The 23,219-nt window shown below is 41.7% G+C and overlaps 1 protein-coding gene across 1 annotated transcript in view; it reads right to left on the bottom strand.

Moving 5' to 3' along the window:
- Positions 1 to 648: 648 nt before the first annotated feature.
- Positions 649 to 23,219, bottom strand: part of CERS4 (ceramide synthase 4) — a 39,218-nt gene continuing 16,647 nt past the window's right edge. Inside the window, exons 3-11 of the mRNA XM_026068968.1 lie at positions 15,588 to 15,705; positions 13,006 to 13,124; positions 10,207 to 10,264; positions 9,212 to 9,262; positions 6,262 to 6,354; positions 5,478 to 5,606; positions 5,084 to 5,190; positions 4,497 to 4,653; positions 649 to 1,781 (exon numbers count right to left, since the gene is read on the bottom strand). Of these exons, the coding sequence (XP_025924753.1) occupies positions 1,590 to 1,781; positions 4,497 to 4,653; positions 5,084 to 5,190; positions 5,478 to 5,606; positions 6,262 to 6,354; positions 9,212 to 9,262; positions 10,207 to 10,264; positions 13,006 to 13,124; positions 15,588 to 15,705 (1,024 nt within the window). The 3' untranslated portion in view covers positions 649 to 1,589. The remainder of the gene's footprint in view (positions 1,782 to 4,496; positions 4,654 to 5,083; positions 5,191 to 5,477; positions 5,607 to 6,261; positions 6,355 to 9,211; positions 9,263 to 10,206; positions 10,265 to 13,005; positions 13,125 to 15,587; positions 15,706 to 23,219) is intronic.

Genomic DNA, 23,219 nt, shown 5'->3' with positions numbered 1-23,219 from the left:
AATCATGATGCAGGAACAGATGCTGTGTTCCCACAGAATGTTACTGCCCTGGAATCACCTGTGCTGGAACCACTTTTTCCTCTAAAATCATCCAGTGCATTTTGACTGAAACCTAAGATGAGCACAGACAGACTCAGATCAAAGATCTCTCCCAGTCACAATTCAGGTGAACTCAGTGTACTGCTGAAAACCCACCACATGCCTCTTGTGCTTTTAGACTGTCATTTGCCTCTTAATTTTAAGAATGTGCCCACCTCCTTGAATCAGGTATTTCCTTGGTCCATGTTCCTTTGTTATCATTGGCCCTTACCGGAAGGGAAGGGTCTACATGGCCATGGCAGTCTAAGTCCCTGCTCTCATTACAGTGAACCCATTAATACTTTGGTTTCATAGTTTAATTTCTGTTTAGGACAGAAATTCAYGTCATACTAATTTAACTCTTCTAAGGGGTTATAGGATCCAGCCTCCAGGACTACACAGGATATAAGACACACTCACAGGACATTTAAAGGAACTGAATCAGAGCTGCATCATGACATCATGGACTACTGCTTTAATCTTTCTATTCTTGACAAGTTTAGGCAAAGGACCTAGAGTCAGAAGGCTAAGTTAAAGCATTATTCCATAAGGTTCAGCAGGTCTCTTCTGGATCCTTTTTCCTTTGAGGATGGGGTAAAACCATCCCTTTCTTACCACAAGCCGACTCTATAGAGATCTCCCACTGTGCCAATCACAGTAGATGAAAACATGAACACTTCATCAGTGTTGTCTACTAGAATATCTGGTTTCTTGTCCCCTCCCTTCTCCTGACAGTGTTCCCTTCCAAGACAGGTTTAAAGAATTAGCTGACAGTTGAGACACAACTGCCTGGATTTTCCAGCTCTTCCAACTGTGATCTAGGTGGGAACTATTTGCAGTCTGGGCTTTGGAGTTCCTACTTTTGCAGCAATAATGTTGATGAGAGAAGGGAGTGAGATCCGTATCATTTCAAAACTGATCATATGGTACAGAGCAGCATTTCATTTGAGAAGAAAATGTGTTCTCCTACCTCTTTCCAAAGTTTTTATCCCACTCTGCTCAGTTTTAGCTTTATGAGTATGGGTGGGTCACTTGTCTTCACAAAAGAGGTGTCCCTCTATTAAGATTTAGATTCTCACACTTACTTGCTAGCCATAATCATTAGTGGCAATGGGCCAGGCCCTCCAAAGGCTGGTCAAGGCTAAACAAATTCCTTCCAAACAACATTAGGCAGTTAAGACTCGACATTGCCAGAGTTTATCCACTATTCTGAGTATTTTTCAAGATTAACACATTTAAGAACAACTATGGTACTGTCTAATACAAGTCAAACCACTTTGATCCCTTTCTATCTGCTTCAAGGCTACAACCCATGGAAAACTTTTACTGGAGAAAGACCAAAAACATCCTTCAAATATCAGTGTCTATTTACACTTCTGTTTACAGGAAGCAGGAATTCAGCTATGATACTGCAGTCGCATTCCTTTTTATCTACACAATGAGCAAAACTGTTTCTAAAGACAATTGACTGGATTCATTAAAGACCAGATCAGAGAGCAGTTGAACAGTAGCTATCTTTCCTTGGCATGGCCATTGGTGAGATGAGTTCTGTTGTTCTGCTGCTGGGACCCATTCCTCTGGATACAATTGTTGCTTGTGATGTTGCTGAAATGCGTGATCCCGTTCTTCTCCTTTTCTCTAATCTTTTCTCTTTCTTCATCCTTGTCACTTTCTTCTGTGTCACTTCTCATATCCTTTTCCATCTACAGAAGAATTGAAATGAGAAGCAATACATACATGGAAGTCTGCACAAGAAGCAGTGCTAGCTGAACCATACAGCCGGCCCAGGTGCTATTTCAGCCACTGGCCTTTGGCAAACATGTCCACTGTGTCATTTTAGCTTTTACATATGCAGTCATCTCTGGAAACTGATTCTGTCTGTCTCTTTTGTTTCAGTTTCGGTGGGATTCTGTCATCCTGATAAACATTAGGAATTACTATACAGGTTGAGAAGCAGCACTGCATCACAGATGCCCAGGATTGAGGGCAACTGTGTAAGACTGAGGAGACCCACACTGCTGCTCTGGACATCAGCATGCAGAAGGCGGCAGCGAGGGGCAGGAAATCAAGCTCTTTTCCTAGAGGGGCAGGGAGATAACTTCTGACTACACACGGCCTGGGTGGCTGCAGGCTAAGCATACTGCTTTGGACAGCATATGCTTTCAAACAAACCAATAGCTCAACACGAAGACTCTCAACTCTGATTACATTCAGTTTTATATTCAAGTTTATCCTCTCGTTATTGACTAAGATATCTGTAATCCACTTTTGTAAATATTTAGTTCCTTGCCTTAAAAGGAAGACAAAGAGGAAATGATGTGATAAAATGGCAAGTTTAGAGAAAACAGCCTAGCACTTGATATCCCAGGCTGTTTCTACTATACAATACAAKATGCCAAAACTGGGGACAAACTCAGTGTCCACATTCCTTGTTGGAAAAAATGCCCTGAGGGTTGACTCTAGGGGAAGCAGCAAATCCTTTCTGTGCCCTGAGCTTTAGAATCTCCTCAAGGCCATGCTCAGTTGCAGGATGGACTCTGAAGTCTCCATCTGTTCTATCTGCTCTTCTGGGGATGTYTCTTGGATCATACTGAGCAGACTATTCGGTGTGATGTCCTTTCTAGACACCACTACACACAAAAGCAGATAGGATTTGTAAGAATCTAAACTTGCACTGAATTCAAGCTGCCTGCTTGAATGACCTCATGTCATTCGATTGGCAGCTCAGGAACTACATACCAATAGCCTTGATTTGCAGCATAAGGACAAAGAATAATCAGTATTTCTAAATTCTTTTATTCACTGCCATAGAATGTGGCTGAGGCCTTAAACCTWTCAGGATTCACAAAAGAATCAGATAGTTGCATGGATTACAAAGAGGCATCACAGGCCACCTGTATGAGGAAATTAAACCTCTTACTTTAGGATCTAGGCAGAATTCTAATTACTGAGGATTAGGGGACATCATATGAGAAGGTGGGTCAGATATCCTGTAGCCAGGGAGGAAAATTTTGGAGATCAGAAAAGACCCATGAGAAGAATCCAAACTTCTTACTGGAGTGAGAATTTCATGGCTTGCTCTCTCAAAAGGGGAAACTGTTCTCTATTCTTGCTGATACTGTTTTGGGCTACTAAAATTTATCACCATTGATACAGATTTGTTTAGGACTATTATTCTTTGTTATTCACTGCTCAATATGGAAAGCTCCCAAATATATTCTTGCACCAAATGTGATGGATGATTTTTGGATAAAATGGAAGAATTCTGGATGTCCTTGAGTATTTTTCTTCCTGATGGCTCATTGCTTTCTAATAAGGCTATTTACTACCTCATCTTTGTACATTGTAATCACTGCAACGGTAGTTGAGCACACACTAGAACTAGGAAAACAACAGTAGTGCTGTCAAACCTTATACCTCTGCATTCTCTACCCTGCGTGAGGTTTTTTTTTATTTTAAATTTGCAAGTAATTTTCTCTTTGCTGCTTTAATGAAAGGCAAATAAAGAAGTCATGGACAATATGGATGGAACACAAGCCTTTCATGCTAGTTCTCAATTCCTCTAAGACAGAGTGTTGCAGTTGGATGCTAATAAAACAACTCATCCCAGGCTATGAGGTCAACTCCCACAGGCATTGACCTGTTTCTCCTGGACTGTGTCCCTGGCTTGTGGCCAGCCTAGTGCCATTAGGTCATGTCTTTGATTTTGGGAAGAATTTCATGCTGCACAGCAGTTGGGTCTTGCAGCAGATACTACAGGCTGTTGTCAGAAAGAGTGGGATTCATTTCACTTAAGTTTATACAGCTGCATCTCAGAAATTCATCTAGGGTTGCTCTATGACTGATAGAGATGAACTGGCACTAGCTGGGTGCAATCCTGAATGCTTTGGACTTGCCTCTTTACTTCTACTGCTATAAAAAGAGTCCAGATAGCTATCGTAAACAGAAATATCTATTCTGTAGACATCTAAAGTAGCATAAGACGATCTACTCAAAACATATAGGAAAGCTCTTTTGCACTGGCCTCATCACTCATGAAAACTTTTCTTCCCCTGGTTTCTTAGTTCTTCGACAAATGCAATCATATGGGTCCAGATGTTGGGATCTTTACTTGGATGTCACTGGCTTTGCTCAGAGTAATCTTCCCTGGAGTCCAACCCACATTTTTCTTGAATACAACCATCAGAAGTGTGCCCAAGGTTATGCAGATTCATAGAAATTTTACCTTTTTCATCAGTTTTGCCTAACAGTATTAAGACTGTCTCTTTTACCACACTGCTAGGAGTCTACATCTATAATTTCACTGGCAGGGTAAGAAAGAATTCATCCCGGATGAACCCCTGTGCTCTCAACCAAGCAGTCTAGGGGAACCCTCCCTCCACACATGAAGTACAGGAAGACTGCAAACTGATCTGTACCGTGCCCTGGAGGATGAACTTGTAGACCATATGAATAATTAGGCAGGACCAGAAGACATGGAGCAGCTGCAGAGTCATCAGAAGAGCGTTCATGAAGTAGTATCCAAAGAAGGGCTGGAATATCTCCATGGAGTAATAGTAGGTGTTATAGAGCACTCTGCAAGAGAGAGGGAATTGCAGTTTGTTCTTAGCAGTGCCATAGTAAGCCAATCCCAGAAAGCTCTAGTCACAGAGGAAGTTTCAGGTCAGTCACTCTGTTCCTACATATAACCCTTGTGAACCAACCCTCAGTTACCCACCAGAAATTAGGATAGAGCTCTCTTCCCAGAAGAGGCCTTCAGGAGAGYGCCTTCTCTGCAATATACTCTAGGYCTTTATGACTACTCTATGAACTCCAAAGCAGACCATCCCAGTATATCCTAAGGCAGATGCAACAGCTGTGTGGCACTGTAGGCTATGCAGAGGGCAGGGACATGGGCTCAAGAATTGAAAAGAAAGGGTTGCACAAGAGATTCAGCACTCAGCTGAATTATCCTGCCTCCGACGAGGCAGCTTTTCCATTTCCCTTGACTGCAGCACAGACTCACGTGTAGGGGAAAATGGCCAGGCGGCTGATGAGGAAAACAGCTGAGAAGATCATAAATAGGCAGTTACAAGTTTTTTTCCACTTCATGTAATTGAATATCTTAGTTGGCTGGAAAGACAAAGAACAATAAAAGACAGAAGACCAAGACAGTTCATCTGCACATGCTCTGGGAGTCTAATGAGCCAGAGATGATACAATCTGCATGCAGGTAATCATGCCTTCTCCTGGCTCTCTGCAGAAAAGTCTAGGATGGGCCAGGAGATCAGTACTGAGTTGTCTGTGAAAGCCCCATAATGCTCGGCCCATAATGTGGTAGATCAACATACATACACCCTTTGGCTGAAGAGCATCACCCCCACCTAGCCTTTGCCTTGCATATAAGCTGTGGAGCTCACCTCTAGGAAGCAATCAGAAGCATCGTGAATCACCATCACCAGTGTCCCAATGCGGATGTAATTGGCACAGTACGAGAAACTGATCAGGAAGATGGTTGCAGCGTGATGGACTATTTGCTCCTTGAAGTCCTGATGAGAAAGGGGACAGAAGAGAGTAAGATACAAAGTGTACCTTCTCCCTGGTTAGAGCATGCCTCCTGCAGCAGCAATAAAATCTCTCTACCCAGTTAAGTAAGAAACCTCCCACTAAAAGGTCTAACCCATATAACTCTTCAACCAGACGCATTCTAGAAATGTAGGCAACCAAGAGACCAAAGAGTAATGAGTTTATGGTGTAAACTGAGAATCTCACAGCAAAGAATGTTCTCTCTCCCTTTATACTGGTAGTGGTCTGGTGACAGCTCAAATCAGAAGATGGAATAATAAGAGCTGATGATTCAAAACAGACAAATTCAGACACATAGAGCTTCTCTTCTGCCATATAGCAATGCCCATATCCATCTCCATTCTTTGCCCACATGCATGCTTACCTGTTTATACATTCATCTCATACCCCCAGCCTCTCTGATGAAGACTCCCAACCACCCTCCCTTTATAAAGGTATATCCCCAGCCTTATGCAGGTCTATGCCCATGCAATCCCACAGCTGTTGGGGCACTGGCCCATAGGAACACATGCAGCCTAACTGGCAGAGATTCATCTCTTTCCCTGTCTCTACGATCAGCGCAGCCTGTTAGGCTTGGGTCCTGTTTGTGCTTGACTCTTCCGTGGGGCTGTCACTCACCTTCCTCTTCACATCAAAGGGCAGGGTGAAGACAAGTGAGCAGTAGAAGGAGAGCTCCAGCAAGTAGTACCAGAACAGAGAGGGTTGGAGAGGCTGCAACATGAAGGGAGAGACAATAATAAATCCACCAAGTAAGGCAGAGCAAGGGCTGGAAGTGAAGACTCCTTCGTAGGCCGAAGAAATATCAGACAACCAAACCAACAAGGGCTGGTTCTTGCAGCTTTAGGGGAAAATACTTCAACTGAACAGTGCAGTCACTTACTAAATGGCATCTGTGCTGAGGTGAAAACAAATAGCAGAGAAAACTCCACTTTGTGCTGCACTATGTGGAAGGGCAAGGGAACCATGCCTACTGCTAGTACCATAGGGCAGATCCTGAATATTTTTAGAATTTCTTCAGTGCTGTGCAGATTCCTGAGAAGTCAGTACAGAGCTTTAAAAACTACCTATACTGTGTATCTGTGAAATAGATGAGCAATACCTGAAAAATATCATTCCCTTGTTAGGATTCAAGGAGATGCTTCAGAGATCTTGGACTCCATCATGTTTTTTTTAGTCTAATCAAACTCGCAGTGGGGGGAAAGTACAAACTCACTGTGAACAGTTATCAGTATTCTTCTGGGTAAGTTTTCTGGGGTCTTACAGCTGAAAAACTAACAGCTTGGACCCACTGAGCAAGACATGTACTATTTAATAAGTAATTTTTCTCTGTTGTGACATTAGATGGCCCCTTTAAAACAGATCCTATTTGATAAAAAAATCCTATGACTGAAGAGGCTTTACAACTAGCATTCCAAAGAATCTTGGAGCATAGTGCTCCCAAATACCAATTTATTTGAGCTTTCTCTATTCAAAGTATTGATTTATGGTCTCCATAGCCTTTAGTTTGCTTTTGGATGTGTTGGTGCTACTGTGTGGTATTAACATCTATCAGGCTGGTGTGTCCTGTTCACACTCTGGGGTTTAACCAAACACCAGTTCTGGATCAGAAGTGTTTTCTTCCAAAGAAAAGATTATTTGGGAGATTTATTTTGCCCTTGTCTGTAGCATAGGGCATGGGCTGTTACTAGGGATTGTATTTAATACATTCCTTGCTCCTACTGGGACACAGGTATGTCCTCGACCTTTCTTTCTCTTTTCCAGTGGGACATTACTAGCTCTGGTTTTGGTCTTCTCTGTTTGTTACAGGTGTTAAATAGTGTTGCGTGGCTTATGATGACTTGGATCTTTCTGGAAAAGACATGTATTGCAAACGTACAGGACAGGATACAAGGACGCGAGCAGTCCTTTTAGTCTTCCATTCCTATTCAAACACCACCTGTTTGAATATTTTGACTTTTACACTGCACTACAGATTTGCCCCTAAAATTTCTGCCTTTGAGTGACAGCAGAAAGATTGTTTGAAGACTCAGCTTGAAAGATACTACCTCATTCTTCACTCATTTATTCCATTCTTGTTCCACTGGTTCATACTGTTAAAGCTGTGCATTATATTTCCCTTTACAGCTTTGCAGGTGTCAATGTACAGTCAGAGGGTCTTGTTCTAGCTTTGTCTAACAGGCCCAAAAGTTCTGGAGCACAGTCTTTCTTCACTTTGTGTTGGTACTGTGATCCATTTGTCCTTCAGCCTGATCTTCAGTTAATGAAAATTTTGATTTCTTATCCAGGAAATTCTAGTACTTTAAAATCCTGTGCATGGTGTCTCTCTGCAGGATAATTCAGAGGAAACTATTACCCTGCTAGAAACACTTATCAGCCATTTGGATTGGAACAGGTAAATAATGAATTACAGGTTGCCCAGAGAGGTTGTAGAGTCTCCATCCTTGGAGATATTCCAGACTCTACCGGACATGGGCAATGGGCATGGGCAAGCTGCTCTAGCTGACCTCGCTTGAGCAGGGGAGTTGGACCAGATGATCTCTAGAGGTGTCTTCCAATCCCAGCTATTCTGTGATTCTCTGATTCTGTGAAAGCAATCCAAAATTCACTAAGTTGACAGGAACCTTTCCATCAGCTTCACAGGACTTTTAATCATACTGTCAGGGCCCTGAGTGTAGCAACAGGCTCTGCAAACTCTTCCCTCCATTCTGGGGGTTTAGCTGTCTGTGTTTAAGGGTAGTTCTGATATGGTGCAGCTGTGTAACCTTGGATGACACTGTTGTGAAAAGAGCTTTGTGAGAAAGGGCAGTGGAAGTATGAATAGCCAGGGAGGCAGCTGGGCAAAAAAGTACCTGGCTTTTTGTTGCTATCTTTGCTCCTTGTGTTGATGACCAAGGAGCAGATTTTCTGCCTGGCTGGCAATTTTCTTTGAGGTTATTCTGGTCCAGGCTGATAAGAGATGTGTGCTTTCCAGCTCTCTGGATAGCTTTTCACAGTGCTGATGTGAAAAAATAGAGAATATACATTGTAAAACTATAAGAGAACATCCTCTGAACTTAATGGGAATGATGTGCTATTACTACTGGCCATACTGCCAGTTTCACTGGGAAATGAGCCGCCAGGGGAACACTGCGGACAGGATTCTTCAGTACAGCTGAAAGACCTTACCATCCAGAACACACCCCCTGCTCTAAGCACTCTCCACCAAAGTCTTCAATTCTTCTCCTCAGACAATATGTCCTTCTCTGGCCTCAGTCTCCTCTACAAACTAAACAACCTTGGAAGACTCATGTTTTTCAGTTTCTTGGTTTATCTGGTCAGACCTCTCACTTTCCTTTTACTTCTGCAGATTTTCCTTCTGCTCTACTGATTCCTCCTCGATTGTGTTTAGATTACGACAGATACAAAAATGTTCTGGCTAGACAGGAATCTGGTTTTTAATTCTTGGGGCGCACTGGCCTGAATTTAATTCAGTGCCCTCTCTTTTGTCATTAACACAAGGTGATTTTGGAAAGAGATCCAAAAACAATACATGAATTATAACAGCAGTTTTTGCTCCTGGATGACTCACCTGTTGTGGATATCCTGTCCAGCACTCTCTGTGGTCCCAAAGCCAAGGTTTCTGGAAAGAAAATGCAAGATCTACATGAGAATGCCAGAGGAATTGTTCTCTTGTTAGCTGCCTAATTCATTTTGCTTGTTACTATTACAGATTTTGCTGTGTTTTGTTATAGGCAGARCTGGTAGTGCTGTCTGGAATTAAGTTGCCAAGAGACTTCCACTACAGGGATTTGCAGCTGCTTGTGACATTGCCAATTCATGACTATTGAGCTGAAATTTCACTTGCTGTAAACCCAATTCCAAAAAAAAAATGGCCTGGGGACAATTTCTGCCAACTTGTAGCTTTTTTCAAGTTCAAGGGGTAGAAAATATATTTTGAATATATTAAAATATTCTTACAACTATTTCATTAAGAATCTCTATGGTTTGGACCACAAGGTGTCAGGAACATGTTTTTGCTCTGTGAAGATCATGCTGCAGTCTGTTAAGTAACAAACCTCTGGAAAAATCCTGCTTTGTTTACACTTCATAGAAACTTGGTAGTGACTAGAAACTTGGCAGCTTAGAAATTTTCATAGAAATTTGGCAGTTGAAGTCTCCAAAAGTTCTTCCTGCATGGAGCACGCTCTGACCCTTTGCAGTGCCTAGATTTGACCAGAGCAAGCACGTCTGTACAGGGATGATATTCTATGTCACAGCTGTAGAGGTAATTTTCAGTAACAGTTCTGCAGGGCTCCAGATACCAGAGCTTAAAGCAGGAAGACAACATTTCCTGTTCTCTTACTGAGCACCTGCTGGTACACAAGCAATGCAGAAGGGAAGGAGGAGGCAGTGGTAATTAGAAGCAGTCTGCGACAGTCTGCTGCTGGCTGGGAGTGGGAAGGGGAGTAGGATTTAGAGCAAATACAGGTATGGAACCAGGAAAGATGTGTTTGATAATGAAACCTGCCATTCTAGCAGTCATTCACTAGACAGAACAGCAGGTGACACTACTTGTATACTCACRTCATATAGGACAGCAAGTCCAGTGAAGAAAGAAATGATGTAAAATGTAAACCTCCAGCTACAAACAAACAAACAAACAAACCAAAGTATGTTAGAATCCCATTAACCACGAAGTTGCAAATCTCTGTATCAATCAGACATTCATTCAAAGAATAACACTATGAAGTCAAAGAAATACATCAAAATGTTCAAGGTTTGTCCGGATGATAACAGGAGTGTTTCTCTGCATGTCTCTAGCACATTCAACAGACTTCACAATGAACAAGTCTTCTGCTTTAGAGAAGGTAGAAAATATGAGACTCTCCTTGACTAAAAGTACCTAGAGAATCACCCCAACCCTTCCCAGCACTAGTAGATGCATGTGTAAAAGTCAAATAATAACAATCACTCTCTTGGGTTTTTGGAGATTAGGCATGCTAAGTTCATTATCATGTAAAACAGCTGATTACTGTCATGTTTGGTCTCAATCAGGAGCTGGTAATGAATTGCACATATTAATCCCACATAGAAGTAAACATAAAATATGTCTGTCAATGTACATTAATATAAAATAAAGTTCAGTGGACAGAGGTACTTCATACCAAATATACAGACACACAGTAAGGTATGAGGGGAACTTTGTCCCAACTGAATCGAGGAGTTGTTAATAGACTAAACACAGGAAATGAATCTTCAAAGAAGTAAAACAGTATAAAGCAGTCCTTTACTTGGCAAAAATCTCCATAACAAATCAGAGAGAACTAAATTTTGAGAAAGAGAGATTCCATCTATGAATGAAACCTCTGGGGGCTCCAAGAAAGACATAATCTATACAAATCTACTATGTCACATCAGAAAGACATTCCTTCTGCAGACTGCAAAAGATAAAACAGAGCAGGTGGAAGGACACCATCCTCAGTAAGCTGAGTCAGAAAAGTATTTACTGCAAGTCAGCTGAGTGCAGGGAGAAAGAATTTAGATTTGATCTTGATGGAAGTAGATTAAGCATGGCTTCTTTTCAACTCTTTGCCCACAGCTTTTGTAAACATTTATAACTGCTGCTATCTGGGATATTATAAACAAATAATGTGTTCATCTTTTTCTTTTTCATTTAGGGTTTTTAATTAGGGGTTTTGAATTAGAGGTTGAGTATTAAATGGAGCACAAGAAGATTAGCTCAGGAGTGATGCCTATCCTGTAGATACACATATTTGGTCAGATGAATGCCACTGTAGGTATTTAGTGTTCTTCTTTCATCTCTGTGGCCTTCCTGGAAGAACCTACTCCCTTACAAGTATTGCAGAGCAGCCACTCAAAAGTCTGGCATGTCAGGCAGGCTCAGGAGAATCCTCCTTCTCAGTGGAAAGCTGAGCCAAAACCAACATTTCCAAGAGGGGCTAACTTGAGACCTTTTAGCAAAAGATTCTGGGGATTCTGATGAATGTGCTTCCGCATTCTGGATCCATTTCTATCCCCCGCCCACCCCGTGTATGGGAACCGCGTTAAATGCTGTGTAAAATCAGTCACTGGGTGGTGCTACAGATCCACTATGTGTTGTGCAACAGCATAAACTCTCAGATCTTAAGATTTAAGACAAGCTCAGGGTAATACTGCAGAAGTCTTTGTGGCAGTGTGATGAACAAGTGGGGCCTCCCCACAGGAGATTAGGATGGGAACTGCTCACTAGGCTCACGAGCCCTTCCATAAGGGCATTTAGTGTAGAACAGTTTTAGAGAACAGAGAGCTTTTCACAGTCTTTGATTTCTTGTTGGAAAATGACCCTGATGATCATCTGGTCTAGCCTTCTGATGGGAGACAAGCCCAGCCCAGAAAGATCACCTAGGAATGAAGACAATAGGTGACAGCCCAGGAGCTCAAAGAGCTATACAGTTCTAGGCCTCAGCTCTGTAACAGTGTCACATGTTGGGTCATCAAGGCCTCAAAACTTGGTGCTAAGTAAGTGTTCTATAAACCTGTTTCCACCTGAAGCCTATCAGAGCTACTGTTGTGTTTCATCTCCAGAAAGCCTAGCAAGGACTAACATTTAAAAAAGTGACTGACATGAGATTTATTTTTTTCTGCTTAAGGTTAAGTACCTAAAAAGTGAGGAACCCAATGATAGTCCTCTTTTGCCAGACCTCCTTATGCCTCCACATAACCAGGAGGATTTCTACACATCCATTTCCAAGAAAAGTTTTGCTCTTTGGAAAATACAAGCTTGTACATAGACCCCTTTTTCTTCAATTGTGCCATTGTAAAATGGTGCTGTTTTTTTGTTTTCAGGAAATTGGGCACAACTGTCAGCAGAAGACAATCTAGCCCAATGCCTGTGACTTTCGAAAGCAATAAGGTGGAGAGGAGTTACAACGAAGATGCAGTAGGGGCAACCAGTTTGCAGTGAAGCAAAGTGGAGTCATGGGAAGAGAAACAGAGAAGCAACAGCAGTCTGACCATTTTGGAGGCACTGAAGCAGCAGCAAAACAGCAGGAAGGAGTAAAAAGCAAAATAGAAGGGAATTTTTCAGCACATGATCCTGTTTCAAAACAGAATGCCAGTCTTAAAAAGCCAGAAACAGGGCCTCTATATGCAATAAAGGTGAGGCAGGAGTGAAAGGAGCCTTGGGAGTAAAAGCAAGGAGGAACAGCAAGGAGTGATTCAGTAACAGAGAAGCAGCAGCAGAGTAGGGGAAGGATCAGGTGGGGCAGGGAAGACCCTTTCTATGTAGGAGTGGAGGGCAGGATAGGAGGCAGTGAACAGTCAGCAGAGCTCGGCCCCACTGAAAGGCCCCCACAGCTCAAGGCTTGTGCTCCCACCACTCACCAGGCCTCACAGAATTTTTTTGACAGACTTGGTCGGTCTATGTTCCTCCGGCGCCGAAACCACCTCTCCACTTTTCTGACTGGCAGGTCACACTGTTTGGCTAAACTGATCAGTTCACCCTAAAAAACAGGTGAGGAAGCAAGATTCAGATTCAGGTTTGAAGGTCAAATGGGGCAATATGGCAATCGAGTCTGACCCAACACACAGCCCAGTGCAAAGAATCCCAGCTGGTGTTTCCTGGCAAGCCCAAGTCTGTTTAAGCTAAGGCATTTTTTAGAAAGCTGTCCATTTTTGTATAAAAATCCTAAATAATAGAAAATCTTTCACATGCCTGGGAAAACAACTGGTTATTAATGCTAGATATTCAAACTTTGCATTTTGTTTTTGATGTGAATTTCTCCAGTTTCAACTTTCAAACTCTGTCTCTTCTCCTTACAGGTATTTATTGTCAAATCACTTCTTAACCCTGTCTTAAGGGATTGAGTTCCTTAAATCTGTCACTCCAAGAAAGATTTACTGCAGCTTAAATAATTTTTAAAGTTCTGCAGTGAATCTTGTCATGCCTGTCAGCATCCTGAGGCAATATCAGGCAATAACCTGACTAACATTATGATCAGAGGTAACACTGTTTTCCTACTCGATATTCTCCTGTTGTGGTAAACCTGTTAGGGATAATTTTCCCATATACTACTCACAGAAATACTGCARTTACCTTCCACCTTGTCCTTAGGCTCTTAAGAGTTTGGTGCATGACATGAAAGAAGTTTGTTGTATTTTATTGCAATATTGCTTCTGGAAGTGTCATCATGGATAGTCTTATTTTTCAGATACGGCACTTGCCTTTCACGGAATGCATTCACCTTAACAAGTATCATGCGACAATGAGTTACACAGTCTGATCTTGTAAGTATTTCCATTCACCATTTTCAAATATGCTTCTTTCCACTTTTACTTAGTGACTTCTGCTTTTGTGGTGGAGTCAAATGGAGACTTGATTTACCTGGAGATTGATTTATCTTTAATGCAGCTTCATTTATCTTCTCCAAATCCTCCTTAATGCTGTAAGCCTCCCAAGGAGAGGGCAGCTGGGAACAGCAAAATCTCATCTCGGATTGAACAAGTTAAAGCTGATTCATAAGGAGGAATTTGAGAGCTCATGAGAGAGGAAGGAAGTTAGAAGACTGGATGAGGTGTAACTGGCGAACTGCGAGAGCAAGGCAGGAGTCAGTTGCATAGCTCTTTCCTCCATGTAACACTGACGTCAGAAGTCTCATCATCAGCTCTGATATCACAGATTCTCTGGGACCAAAGTACAGGCTTCTGTTCATTCAGTGCCACATGGGTTTGGGAAAAGCTGTCCTCTATGTGGACAGCCTACTTACAAAGCTAGGCCTTGAGTTAGATATCCGCAATGGGAGTAGTTTTACCGAGAAATTTGCAGATTTCTCAGAGAACAGTTAGACAGGCAGYAGGAAAGTCAGGGGCCATCTTACTGGCAAGTATTCCTGAGAACATTCTTTCCCACTGCTGGGGAGAAAGGCTTGCTGTGCAAGCCAGATGAATGTCTGTATTTTTATTTTAGCTTCTATTCCTGACCTGTTATATTGCTTTGAATCTGAAACTTCTAGGGCTCCCATTGCAGTAAGAATCATGCCGCAACAGTCTTGTCAATGTGGTAACATGTTTTYGCAGAAGGATTGCCCACTGGGAACAGAACCCTAATCCACCTGCTTATAGGACCTTGGTAATGGTAAATAGCCATTGCTTCAAAGCCAAGAAAGCCTGCAAAAAGCGGCTGGAAGGGAATCTGATTCCCATCCTTACCACAGGAGTCACATCCAGGGACCTCACAGACAAGGTTAAACGTTAATACAGCCTCATGCTTCACAGTCCTGCTAATGCTTTTTCTCTCAGCTGCAGCCATTAGATCCTGGATTCTCCTGCCAAGATCTTCTAGATCAGTCTTTTTATCTCCCATAGGAAAACTACCCACCATTTGTGTTTGCAGTTTTCTGATGCTCCTTACTGTGTATGTGACAAAGGCCAATGCTTTAGCTGGCTTCCCTGAAAGGCCAATCTCAAACTCATGGATTCCATGGCAACAGAATGACCCATCTGAGAACTAGGATTATCAAGCAATCCACATCTGCTAAGATGCAAGGACTGGCAACATGTGAATCTATWTAAGGGATTTCATGTGCCAGTGATACTGTGGTTTGCTAATATAGGAAATGAATCCATGCACAATGCAAACACAAAAGGAACTAGGATTTGTTATCATTATTTACTGAAGGAGAGCAGTTCCCTGTGCCTAAAAGTTTGGGGTTTAGTTTTTTTTAATGCAATCTATGGAAAGCTGCTACTCCTACATGTTCAGAAGCAGAATTGATGGCTGGAGGCATTTGCAGAATGACTCCTGTAGCTGGCTTGKGTCAGGTGGCCAGTGCTATAATGGTTTCTGCTGCTTTGCTGAGCTTCCAAATACGAGTGGCATTACCAAACTTTAGGATTCTGAATGTGATTTTTTTGGCTAAAGATACAAGGGCTAAATCTAGAGAGAAGGAGAGGAAGAAAGGACTCGCCTCTTTTGGGTTCTTGCAGCGCATACTGTAGAATGTTTCCAACATGGGGTTGGACTGAGCTTTTGGTCTCAGCTTGTCCCTCACACCCAGTTTGCCACTGAGGGGCAGGGCTATGGTTCTGTAAGAAAAAAGAAAAAGGTTCAGCCAAGAAAACAATATACAGAGTAGTGATTTCTCATAACTGTTTTGTAGCACTGTAAAACATGGTGGTGTCATACAGAGCAGCTGCCTCCCACAATTTTAAGTCTAAGCACAAGTATCACGTCAAACAGATGAGGTAGACAGAGAAACTATGAAAAAAAAACTTGCAGCAGAAACAGTGGAAATTATATTCTACTGTCCTGGACACTGTGCTGTGATATACAAATTTRAATAACATTAGCAAATGCTACCATCCTGTTTTGTTTACTTCCAAATCCACTGTGCTTGAGTGTCCAGGATCATGGCATGAAGCCCAGGCTGGCAAAGAAGCAGACCTGCCACTGGTCTCTGGCTTGCTTGCAGCTTATGTGGAGTACAAGACTGATGATAAGGCCTAAATGTTGTTCATTGCTCCATGTAGAACACTGAATATAATGGCACCCACTYGGACTAAGGACTGGGCTCAGGATCAAGGTGGAGGCTCTAATGGACACGTGGGTTTAATGCAGAAGAAACATCCTGTTGAAACAAGAGGTCACTTGGTCTTTACTGGAAGATCTTTCCCCAGTTTTTCCTAATGCAAGTCAAATGCTGGTTGTATTATAAGAACATAGCAAGTGGAAAGCTAATTACAAGGAAGGGGTGGTTATGCTAGCTGTACACCTTCAGTCATTCACACTGGAACAATGAAATAATATCTGCATACACAGAAAAAAATTACCAAGAGGTAACAATATTAGGCATAGAATTTCTGTGCTCAACAATTCAACTTCTCCACTGCAAATATTTTTCTCTCCCTTGGCAGTAGGAAACACCCTCATAAACAGTGTGAAGTGAGGCATTGCACAGGCATTGCACAAACAGGAAATTTAGTAAACCAAAGTTTCAAAAAAGGCCCAAATTAACTCTCTGCTCCCTGTCTTTATGGAGAATTAGTTGTTCTTTATTAACCACTACTTTTTACACACTGCCAGTGGTATGCAATTATCTCACTAGCCAAAAAGAGCAGGGTGCCTGCCTAGAAGCACTTTTCAGCACTGCTGCAACAGCAAAATCTCAAGGAGACTTATCTCTGCATTTTTAAGTAGAAACTTTTTGCTCAAAGTGCTAACAGCTCCCCTGAACAGTTATTGGGGTAGYAATCAGTGTTGAGGACAGTTACAAGCTGATGATCGCCATGCAAAGGTAGCAAATGCAGAGGTCCAAGCCTCCTTGGATCCAGTTACCCCTAAACGATTCAGACACTGAACAATATCTCTTTTTTTCCACTGGAGCAAAAAAGTTGTGGAAGCTACTTCATTAAGAAGGTGTCTTAAGCGATTTTATTTAAAAATAGCATATGATACATTTATGACTGTGATTATATGGTGTGGTTGCTCGTGGTCCTCGTGACAGAGTATGTCCCTTCAAGCCATACAATGTCTTCCATAGGCTCATGTGTTTATGGACTATCCTAGATCAAGCACCCTTCCAGAAGGGTGTTTTGGAAGTTTTCTTTTCAAGAACCTGTTTCTTAATTTAATTTACAGGGATCAAAAGAAATTTTATCAACAGAGCACCTACCTAAGGAATGTTGTAACTGCTATTATATTAAGGCACAAAACATAGAGTGGTTGCATGTTTTGCTCACTCATATAACAGATGATTTCCACCTTTTCGTTGCACAGCCAGCTCCAGGGCCTATATACCAGTTCTGTTTCCTCACTTCTGGGAACTTCCTCTGGCATGACTGGCTACAAGAACATTCAAAGGTATATTAAGAATGATGAGAAAGACATGTTTCTAGCATGAAAGAAGGGTTCAGGTAAGTGTGCTTACTGGCTACTTTCCATGTACTAAAAATCACATAGGTATCCCAAAAGCTAAGTGTAAGCTCTGATTAGTTTCAGTGAAACTCAGCAGCGTCCGGATGTTGCTGCAACCTGCAGACTGCTGTAGGGCAGAGGAATGTAGGCTATCATTGGGGTTTTTGTTTTTTAACTTCKATTGCTCTTGAGAAATATTTCAATTATATTTTATGATTTCTTTAATAACAAAGGGGTTAACAGTGGTATTAGACCAGCTGGTCCTGTGCCAAGAACAACAACAACAGTATTTCAAAGACACCCACAATTATACAGAAATTAAGAAAACATTTGCCTTAAGCTCTAGGTCTTGGTTCTTATGTTGAGTAGTTCCTTGAAGTGGGCCTGATCTTTCTTTTTTTAAAGGTAAGTCATTTAACACAAGCTCCTCTGAAGATGAAGATGTAATCAACTTCTGTTGTTCAAGAAGAGCTTTACCACAGCTTCTTATTCCTCTGCCATGGAAACTGTCTGGCCTGAAATTTGCCAGACACATTAAAGGAGAATATTCCTGCCAGGTGTCAGGACAGCTTTCCAAYAAGCTTTTTAGTGGAAAACTATTTAAATTATCCTGACTGATTTCTTAATTTTTGTTTAACGCTTCTTTTCTTTCTCTTTCCTGCTGGTTTGTCATGATCATGGAGTAAAATCTCGCTATAGCAGAAACAAGCCAGTTGCAGTTGATGAAAACAGAGTGTAATTAACCAAAGTTATAATTACTTTGTTTTTGAGGTTTTGAATTTAACTGTAAATTATGGGACCAATCCTACTTTTATGAAAATCATTAGGAGATCAAGTTCTGAAATTCTTCCTCAGGGAGGTCTGTATATGTTGGCCATATGCTCTGACTCACTCTYCAGTTGAATCTATTTCCAAGCACAACCCTAAGAGGACGATGCTTGTACTGATTTCAGCACCACAGATTCACCATTTGAATTGCAAGGATAGTCTYATCACAGCAGCTCATCAGCTCTGCAGAAGATGGGAGAAGAAAGCCCAATCACTAAGTTGTGTAACCTTCCACATCTAGGTAAGGGAAGATACAGTCAGTGAGCTGATTCTCATCCCAAGCCTATTTCTCTTCAGTAAGGAATAGGTGAAGATAGCTTCTCTCACTTAAATGTTTACATGGGAAAGTTCACGCTAAGGCCTTTTTTTCAGTAATCACCAAAGAATGAATTGTCATGTGCAAAATCTGATAAAATTAAAACTAAATGGATTAATTATGAAGYGTCGTAAGTCCATACTCCCCACCTTGCAAGAGTGAGCTACACTCCTTCTGTAGAGGCCTTCAGAGTTGGTATGAGACATTAGAAATAATTTAACTTTTTTTTCTTCCATTCCTCCATTCACTTGTGGAATTTGAACAAAAGTAAATCAATACATTAGGAATTAGATGAAAGCACCACTCAAAAATGGAGAAAAAGGGGACAGCATCAACTGTCCGATTTGTAGGCCTGTGGTGAGGGCATTTCTCCAGCATGTGCAGTTTGGTGCAGTTCTGTCCTATGCCTCAGAAGTTACAAGCCCACAACTGCCAACAGAATATCCTGACCMTGGAGGAAGGTATTTTGGAACATATGCTGTAAATACCTCAGGTTTATACTGTTTCACTTGATGGAAAATACTTAAATATTGATGGAGCCAGAGAAGGGTGGAAATTCTCAAGAAACATCCAACTACTTTACCAAACAAATCCACTGTCATTTCATTAAAATAATTAATTTATAACAGATTTTAGAATAACAACAAAGTAGTATAAAAGCATCTATGGACAGAAAACAAAATTAAACTGTGATTCATTGTTGTGTACTTGTTAAGAACATACTTCATTTGTGAGTATGACCGTGTTTATGATCTCTTCATTTATTCCCTATACTTTAACACTCTTTAAACTAATGTGTTGGTCCTGAGCCTTCAGACAGCAGAATTTGGCCTAAATGGCTAAGAAGCTTGAGCAGCCTGTTCTTAACTTCCAGTATTGYGCAACAGGATAGAGAAAATTTTTTTGCCATATTGTGCACTGGCAGGATGGCTCCCCTTTTTCAAACACAAACTAGATGCCAAATTCTCCTCATCTCCCTTTGAGGCTTTGTTGAAAAGCAGGCATCTTGCAAAGGATGAGGAAGTGAACTATTTCAGCTCTCTCTGCAGCATTACGGCCAAAGCTAATGTCAGGTCACAAATGCAGAGCAATTTATTGTGCCTTCTATGTAGTTCACTTGCTCCAAGAGGCTGCAACTAATATGTTGCTCCTTATGGTTACCAAGGGAAAGAAGCTTAGAAACAAAATCAGCAGATTTATGGATTTTGCCATCAGGAGGAACCATTAGGATAATTTAAGCAAGGAGAATGGTTCTKGCCATTCACATTAACTCTCTGTCCTTAAATTCTCTGCATGCAGTTTGACTCCTGCATAACCCAGGATCCAGACTCACACAATACTTCCTGCTTTATGCCTGTAACTTCTGAGTGAGCTAAAATGAGTCTTTCAGAAAGATGTCCAAGCTAGAGAATTCCTTGAGGCTGAGTGAGCACCTCCTTCCCATTTGAACATTTTTAGCTCCCCTTTCCATTCCCTGGATTCTGCCACGCTGCTGGACTGAGTTGCACTGYGACTCTCAACTGTAAATCTCTTAAGACTTCAGCTCGAGTCCTGCTAGTGGARACTACTAGTGACAACCTCAGCAGCAGGCCGTCTCACATTCTAGCTCAGCAGCTGGAGCCCAAGCAGGCGTAGAAAACCTAGGGCAAGCGCTGGAGTGGGAGGGAASAAACGTGTCTCTGAATGAAAAGTGAATCTCACATGCTTTATTCTAACAGCTCTTACTGCAGAAGTTGAGGACATAGCATTTAGTTTCCCATGCTCTGCCCACAGTAACATATGTTATCTGTAGACTACTGTTTTTATGYAGGAGAGACTCCAATTATTTGTCTCCACATATAAAAATATCTCTGAGTGTCAATCCAGGAATCACAGACACTATGGGGACAGAAAATGCAACCCATACTGCTGTCCAAAGAGCCTTTTATTGAATCATTTTCAGAAGGAGAAGCCCAGAGCAGGAGCTTAACTGAAAAAATAATTCCTCTCACCTCCTACATGCTTTTCATCATAAAGGCCCAAAGGCTCTTCACCCACATAAAGTGATACGCAAATATACATATAGGCTGTCTAGGAATACATAATTCAACATTTGCATGACAATCTGGTAGGGCTAAAAATTGAGCTAATTATTTCCATATGAAATGTAAAAGGAACACCATACGTATCTTGTCTGAACAGTTCAGCAAAATGTTGAGTGAGAAGAAGACAAGAGCGAAAGAGACAATGCAYCTCTAACAGGAGGTGATCCAAGCAGCTGAGCATCACGTTTGAGGAAGAAACAGAAGTTAAAAAAAAAAAAMMCCACAAAATAAATAGCTCTGGTGTATAAGTGTATACACTGTAAGAAATCTGAGGTGCACTGATCAAAAAAGTTCAGGAATCCATTTTCCATTGGGTTGGGAAACCCCGAGTAAAATCACACAAATTTCTTTTTCAGTCCTATGGAAGYGCTTGTACCTGTGAAAACTTGTCTGCTTTTACCAATCTCTCCTTCCAATCTTGCTTTAGTTCCAGTCACAGAGAAAGGGGCTCATACCCAAGTCTCCCACAAACCACATGATATTTTGGCTGCAAAGTGGATAACAGGAAGAAGGAAAGCTAAGTTTTCATTCGAAGGGTGCAGTGGGAGGCATTGCAGCCAGCAAYGAAGATTACAGATTGGGAACCACTTGAAAATTTTTGATAGGTTATAAATAGTGTTTAAATTCTCTTCAATAAAATATCCTCAGCATAGACCCAACTCTACCCCCAAACTGCTAGCTCTCTCATGTTTCCCTGTTTCATTCATTCTAGAAATTGTGCATAACATTATTAGTACCTACTATTCTTCCTTTTAAGAAATACAAGAGTGTGTTTATTTGCTTGTGACGTTTTTTCAAGAGGTACACAGAAACAACCCAAAGGCACAGCAACAGACACACAACAAACATAGCAATTCTCTGCTTTTCTGCTCTAGCGAGACATATGACGATGCTCCTCCAGCACTACATGACACCACAGTCCTTGGACAGATCAAACTGCTACAGCTTAGTAAAGATGTTCTGAAAACAGACTTACTGAAATCTCTGGTGAGTGCTTTCAAAGACATCAGCGCAGTTTATAAAGCTATTTTTAAATTAATACTAATTTGTTACCAAATGCTATATAATCCAGGATTCAATTGATATAAAAATATCAATATATGTAAGTATGTGTGTGTGTATATATATACACACACACGCACATGGATACAAACATACATATATGTATACATATAGTATAGATGGTATATCTAAGCTGTTTTTAGCTAACCTGGAACAACTACTATAGTTTTTAAAACTACAAAAACAAATAATGTTTGAGTTTTCTGATTTTTGCTGGAGACAACTAAGAATTCATGGGTTTCCTCAGCTTTTTGGTCAGGCTGATGCTTTAATTCTCTTTTTGACATTTATTTTAACAGCTGTTATCCTGACTGGAGCTGAAATTTGGCTACAAGGCAATCACCTCCCTCAAAGGAAGCACACCAGCACTGTTCTTGCAGAAACTTTAATTTCATAAGGTGTGAATTCATTAGGTATTTCTCACAGAGTTAGGAAATGAGTCACTGAGACAGCTCTGCAGTGCACCTGTGTGGAGCCAATAAACCCTTGAAACGGAGACCGTGCATCCAAGGCCCTGGCTTTCAAATGTGGCTACAGGAAAGATGCTGAGCGATGTCAGGACACACAGTCCGAGTGTGGGGTACGCGCAGTTAAAACCAGTCTCTAAGCACAGGCTCCCTGTAAGAAACATCATGGAAAGGAAGAACAGGAAAGGACAATATTCTTGGCAAGGGTGTAAGGGACCAGCCTGCTCAGCATCCCCTCCCCTTCCTATTTCTGATATCTTCACCAGTAAACACTTAAGAGTTGTGCTAACAATCAGAAGCACCCAGCAGCAAACGTGGGCCTGTGTAGGAACTTGTACGAAGCAGAGCTTGACCGGCCGTAAATCATCACACAAGTGCTGGGTATAAGGGTGTCACAGTGCACAAGAAATCAGTAAGTGTTAGTAGGAAGGGACCTCCGGATGTCTCTAGTCCACTCTCCTGCTCAAAGTAGGACCATTGCCAACACAAGATCAGGGCAGCTGAGGCTTTGAGATGAAGTCCTGAAAATGTGGTCTAGCTGAGTCTTACGGACACCACCCTCCTGGGGCAGTTTTCCTAATGTCCAACCTGAATCTTCCAAGTTGCAATTTGTGGCCTTCATCCTTTGTTATACAGGGTGTCACAGGCACAGTCTGAAAATATCAGAGGAAGAGGAAAGGCTCCTGACTTCTAGGCCTTCTCTTTTTCAGGACCGAATTATCTACCTCTCTCAGCACCCTGCCTCAATAGTGTGACATAAAAGGACTAGGAGCGCTACAGTGATAATGGGCTTGCTGCTCTTCAGCACTGAAAACACCTTGTTTTTCCACCTTCCTCAGAGCAAACTGGCTCACAGAGAAGTTGCTTCACAGAGGTGTGAGTTGTTTCTTTTCCCCCAGGGCTGCACCTACAACCTCAACTCTCCCAGG

The sequence above is a fragment of the Apteryx rowi genome, unplaced genomic scaffold, assembly GCF_003343035.1.
Source record: "Apteryx rowi isolate R43461 unplaced genomic scaffold, aptRow1 scaffold_283, whole genome shotgun sequence".
Classification (NCBI taxonomy): domain Eukaryota; kingdom Metazoa; phylum Chordata; class Aves; order Apterygiformes; family Apterygidae; genus Apteryx; species Apteryx rowi.
The sequence above is the reverse complement of the archived record's forward strand: the minus strand, read 5'-3'. Positions and strand labels throughout refer to the sequence as shown.